At 41.7% G+C, this 6,026-nt stretch overlaps 2 protein-coding genes across 2 annotated transcripts; one reads left to right on the plus strand and one right to left on the minus strand.

Moving 5' to 3' along the window:
• Positions 1-195: 195 nt before the first annotated feature.
• Positions 196-2,504, plus strand: LOC143152985 (seminal metalloprotease 1). The gene is made up of 5 exons (XM_076323671.1): positions 196-531; positions 624-812; positions 1,548-1,850; positions 2,020-2,153; positions 2,216-2,504. Exons 1-5 carry the CDS (start codon positions 357-359, stop codon positions 2,372-2,374), a joined length of 960 nt encoding a protein of 319 aa, XP_076179786.1. The 5' UTR covers positions 196-356; the 3' UTR covers positions 2,375-2,504.
• Positions 1,924-6,026, minus strand: Fu (STKc_STK36 domain-containing protein fused). The gene is made up of 10 exons (XM_076323666.1): positions 6,014-6,026; positions 5,672-5,875; positions 5,449-5,562; positions 5,228-5,376; positions 4,990-5,169; positions 4,776-4,926; positions 4,489-4,685; positions 3,310-4,343; positions 2,993-3,180; positions 1,924-2,920 (listed from the first exon to the last, which is right to left on the minus strand). The coding sequence occupies exons 2-10, from the start codon at positions 5,840-5,842 to the stop codon at positions 2,840-2,842; spliced, it is 2,265 nt and encodes a 754-aa protein (XP_076179781.1). The 5' UTR covers positions 5,843-5,875; positions 6,014-6,026; the 3' UTR covers positions 1,924-2,839.

Consider the following 6,026-nt stretch of genomic DNA (forward strand, 5'->3'; position numbering starts at 1 on the left):
ACGCGTCCCTTTACGGGAAAAATCTCGGGAAAACATGGTACTTTCCGATCGATTTTCTTCGAACGTTCCCGGTGTTCCGTGTCTAGGAAAAGATGGCGGACGAACGGTCGGTTTCGTTGCGTGAAATTTCTTTCGCGATGAAAAAATAAATAACAGGAAATGGTCGCTCGTATCGTTTAGGAGCAAGTTTCGCCGAGCAACGTACGATAACAGGATACGTGAGTCGATTATCGAATAATGTTACTCGTGTACGTAGTTCCCGTGCGTATATATAAACATACGGCGGGAATTGAACATTTCGAGCGTTCGCGCGGTACGTTTGAAAAGGGTAACGTTCGAATTTCTTACGCTCGAGAATGACCACCGTGTGCAAAAACCTCGTGTTCGCTCGTTCACTGGCGTTGTTCGTGGTAACGATGGTAATCGGTGCGAACTCGAACACGATCGATCTCGATCTCGGACGTAGGATCGTCCCACCGACGCCCAAGTTTCGAGGCAGATTCGGCGAGAGACACGCTCACGAAACGATCGGTACGTAAATTGCGAAATTTTGAACGAAAATCAAGGGTGGTAAACGGACAGAAGAAAATGTACCACTCGTCTTCTTTATTTATCGGTCACAGCGAACCGTATACGATCTTGGACGCAAGATGAGAAACAGAATCTCTGGGAACTGAGCGGCCTCTACGAAGGAGACATAATGCTCGGTGAAGAAACCGACGAAACGGACGAAACGAAGAACGGTCTGGTGAAAACTGCGTCCCGTTGGCCCGGAGGGATTGTACCTTATTACATAAAGGAAGAGGATTTTGGTAATTAGTCGGATTCGTTACGAAAGCGTTAGAGAGTCCGCGCGTAAAGATCACGGGTTCACGTACGTGCGTACAAAGCGTCTCGCGAGGTACACACGGGTGTCTCGGACTTTAACGGGGCCTATTCTTTTGGTCCGAGTAAGAGAGAAATGTTTGCATTTAGTCTTTAAAGCGTAATTTGTCGTTGAGTGTCTTATTCAAACGTCGCGAGACGAGCACGAGAGTAACGAAATACAATGCGCGCAATAACGTAACAAGATGCATCGTCGTTGCATCCGTAAAGTGCAAGGACTTGTAGGCTCGTGATAAATTACTCGTCCATTTTGAATACTTTTGAATACTTTCTTGTATATCGTACTTCAAGAGTCGTCCTCGAAAGCAAAACTCTCGTCTTGTCACGAATTCTATTGGGAAAGTCATTTCGTTTCTTTTTTCAGTGATAACGAAACACGATTTTTTTAGAGCGTGTAAACGTTTTATTCAATTATATATTCTCCATTTTGGAGAACGAAATGACTTTCCGAGCAACCCGATACTTCGGTCACGTCAACGATCGAATCACGACCTTGTCAATATTCGCGCGTTGTAACGCGAAGAAAACTACGGGTAAACTCGAGGAATTTTCAAAATCGAGAAACTCTTCGTATTTCTCGATCGATTTTTTAACCTGGAATCGCCTCTGTGACGATGTCACATTTAGCGAGACACGTTGCATTTATCGTCGCGTTTCCACAGACGAGGAGGACATCGAAGTAATCGAAGGCGCCATAAAGGAGTATCACGAGAACACGTGTTTACGGTTTCGGCGTTACAAGAAAACGGACAACGATTACATTACTATAGAGGGCAAGATGTCGGGATGTTGGTCCTTGGTCGGCCGACACAATCAAGGACAGGTGGTGAATCTACAGAATCCAGGATGCGTGCAACACGGTGTAATCGTTCACGAGTTCATGCACGCGTTAGGCTTTTATCATCAACAAAGTGCCGCGGATCGCGACGAATGGGTAAAGATAAATTGGGAAAACGTCAAGCCAGGTAATACCAACGACATACCGATTCGAGCTGTGTGACTTGTTAATTTTTAATAATAATAATAATAATAATAATATATATATATATTGTATTGTCACATAGCTATGTATGTCACATATTGTATACACATATATATGTATTGTATTTGATTGTATTGTCCCACGATACACAGGCAAGGAACACAATTTCAACAAGTACGACAACCGTACCGTAACCGATTACGGGATCGGCTACGATTACACGAGCGTGATGCATTACAGTTCTCACGCGTTCTCGAAAAATGGCGAACCGACGATCACACCGACGGTGAGTATATTCAATCGACAACGTTGAGAACGAATTGTGTACTTATCGGTCGCGTTACACAGAAGGAGGAGGTGAAACTTGGACAACGAAAAGGACTCAGCGAAAAGGACACACTAAAGCTACAAAAGATGTACGAGGTGGAGTGTCACGGTCGACAACCCGAAGGAGGCGCCAGCGACTCGTCGGACGTGTCCATCGACTGGATCTTCAATTTACTCTGAGATCGTTTGGTATCGATCGTTCCAAACTAGCGAGCAACGAACGAAGCATTACTTTGTTTTGTATCCACGGTGTGTGTGTGTATCACGCTTTCGTAAAAATAATAAAGGTAACGACGAAGACGACCACGTCGTCAACAATGACGGGATGCTGTATAATAGAAAATTATTTTCATATTTCTTCTTCTTCTTCTTCTTCTTCTTACATACAAAACGTGGGAAGTAAAATTCTCTCGAGGAAGATACCGTGTTGGATGACGGAAATCGGTCGTGATACGTTTGCACTCGAAACTGGTATTATACATTCGCATCGATCCGTTTCGTAACTTATTTACAGAGTATTATATTTTCCGAAACGAGATGCAGTAGCACGTCGATGTCTCGGCTTCGCTTACCGAGACAAATTGGGACCACGTCAACGGTCCCAATTCTCAAAAACAAGATCGCGCTGTGTCGCCGAACACAAAACTATTTATACACGTCATTGAATTGGTTCCATCGCTTGTAAAACCTCCGTTTCTTTGCTTCGCTGATCGCATCTTTCGCGGCCTGAAAATATCACTCGTACATGTTTCAAGGTCTCCGATGACAGTGAATTACTAACCAAGCATTGTTACTTACGAGCCGTACGGTTTCGTCGGGATCGAAGACTATTAACCTCTCCAATGCCTCCTTCAAAGCTCCACACCAGAATTCTTTTACCGTGAGAGGACAGTACTTGCCCAACAGTCTAATCAGGTGACAGGTTCTCGTTCTGAGTACATTTTCCGACTGCGTGAGCAGCTGAACAAGCTGTTTGGACGCAACCCCTTTTGTGAAAAGGATAGTTCGTTCGTATTAATGTCGAATGAAGAAAATTAACGGAGAACGAAATATCGATACGAGTGCTTTTTGCTAATTTAACGTATAAACGAACATTTCGCGGGTGTGAAACTTACATGAATGATCCGAATGTAAAAAAATCAGTTCGACCAGTTGTGTCTTTTTCGTTCGAGAACGCATTATGTGGTTCAAGATCGCAATGAGATCCGCGACTACTCGCGGCTTTCTTTTCCTCAAAGTCAACAATTGCTGTAGAAACGCCATTCCATTCACGATATCAATAGCGTTACAGAATTGAATAAGAAATTTCTGCCGGGTATGAACCAAACTGCAAAGTACCAGCATCGTATATTCCAGGGTCTGAAGTTCATCAGAGGACAACTTTGATGCTAATCTGGTTCTTGCCTTTGTCAGTTCAAGTTTCTCGTACAGTTTGTGAGATTCGGATCGCTCTGACATTAAAAGTTTCAGAGCATAGACCAGATTCGGCACAACCTTAACGTCCTGATACACTCGATGTATTTTGAAGACAACGCTTCGCTTTAGCCCAAGAGCGAGTGGTAAAGATAAGAGACAAGCAATGTAGTTTACAACTCGACAATTGACCGTCAAGTTTTTTAACGGAGATATTAACGCCGAAGCACAGTTTTTCTGAAGTAACGAGTACAGTTCGCCATTCATGATTTCCTCCATAGACTTTTGTAAGAATGCGATCCATTCTTCGGTTTCGATCGGACTTTCGACAGCCTTTGGATTCCAATCGTCTAATCCGTTACTATGCGATACATCATCGCCCGTTGAACTGTCTTTCCCAGGAAATGTTTCGTTTCTTTCACAGTGGATCGCTTCGGTCTCTGGTGAAACGCCAAATTGCTCGAGACTCGATGTATCGTCCTCGAGTTCGACAAACCCGTTGCTTCTCATCGTTTCTTCCGTTTCTTGGTTTTGTATTTGTCTCTGTTCGGAGCTATAACACGACTCGAGATGATCCGTGACCACATTGTGACCTAACGATACTCTCGATGATTCATCGTGCTTGCAGAACAGACTTTTGCTTTCCGGAATTGACGTAAGTGGTGGCACGCGTTTACGTTCTGCCATTGTATCCAGAGTTCTTCCGTACGCCGTTGGGACGGTATCTCGTAAAAATCTGTGTCATTACGGAACTATTGTTAAACGAAATTTACATAGTTGCACTTGTTCGTGTATCGATATGTATGGCACGTATACGCGCGTGTTTCCTATTCGATGAAACTCATTACGTGGTCACATATATTGTACAGAATTATATATACTTAGCCTGCGAATCGGTAAGATTCATATCGACATCTTGCAATTGCAGCTGTTTCTCTGCAGCTTGATTCACGGTCACAGGTGTAGCGAATGGCGTGGGTACAGCTCTGTTGATTTTTAGAAGAGATTTTTCAAGAAAAGGATGCTCTACAAGAGCAGGCCAGGTTAACCTTTGCGAAGGATTCTTCTGTAGCAATCCCTGTTTGTAAATAAATGTTTGTAATTATCGACGAATGAACTCGAGTGGGAAACCACAGAGTTAAAAATAACAATGTAGATGTATTACAACCTGTAGGAAGCTTTTGCATTTTTGCGACATGGTATAGGTGTCCGGCCAACATACAGATTCAAATTTTATCAATACGATTAAATGCAAAATAGAATCTGTTTGAAAAGGTGGAAAACCTTGAATCATTTGGTAAACTATGCAACCCAGGGACCTGAAAATAGAATGATTTGTATACTGTGTACATCTAACCTAATAACTTGTAAACCCAACACACCATAAATCTGCATTGTGATCGTAAGGGTGTTCTTCTATAAGTTCTGGAGCCATATACAACGGTGTTCCTTTTATAGAAGTTAACACTTGCGTCTTTGTGCTCATACTACGGGCGAATCCAAAATCGCATAACACTGCCTCCCCATTATGTTTAATGAGAACATTTTGTGGTTTAAGATCCCTAAAGGAACAATGAGTCATTAACATTCAAAAATGCACTAAACCATTGAATCTCTAACCTGTGTACTATTCGTTTAGAATGCAAGTAGTAGAGACCAGAGACAAGATTGCAAGCTAGTTTTTGCACATTGCTTTCAGGCAAGTAACCTCCTGTTTCATCTAATAAGCGACATAATCCCTGACTCACGTATTGAGTTACGACTACTATCTGAAGGAAAAATTACTCTTGTACAATGTAAAATATATAATTTTTGTACCTAAGCAAAATATGTATCGGTACCTTATTTTTTGTTTCAAAAGAATCAAGCATTTGTAGTATGTTTGGATGATGAAGTTGACGTTGAATTTCATATTCTTGGCGCAAGCTTTTTAACTCTTTGGACGATCTGCCACGCTGCATGATAACATTTTGTTTACATAATCAACAAAAGCAAAAGATAAGAAATTATAGGAAAAAACAATGAGGGAGCAAGACAACGATCGATCGACAAATGTTTGTTCACCTTTTCAATCACTTTGTAAGCTACTGGTTTAAAAGTGGATCGCAGCAACGCTAAATATACTTGTCCAAAAGATCCATGACCCACTTCTTGTATAATTTGATACTTTCCCGTTGTATCAAAAACTTCAGAATTTCCTGTTGCTGCCTCAATTTGCCAAGGTTCCATCATCATTATCAAAATTTATATCGATCGAACTGAAATAGACTGCAATATCAATCAGTTTAACGACTAGATACGTACTTAGATAAAATAATTCATTTTCTATTCCAATAACGTAGGGTTCATTATACTACGATCAGATTATCGTAGGTAAAAGGTAACTAAGGATAATCATTTGCATACTGCATAAACACTT

This window comes from Ptiloglossa arizonensis, chromosome 12 (assembly GCF_051014685.1).
Source record: "Ptiloglossa arizonensis isolate GNS036 chromosome 12, iyPtiAriz1_principal, whole genome shotgun sequence".
In the NCBI taxonomy this organism is placed as follows: Eukaryota; Metazoa; Arthropoda; class Insecta; order Hymenoptera; family Colletidae; genus Ptiloglossa; species Ptiloglossa arizonensis.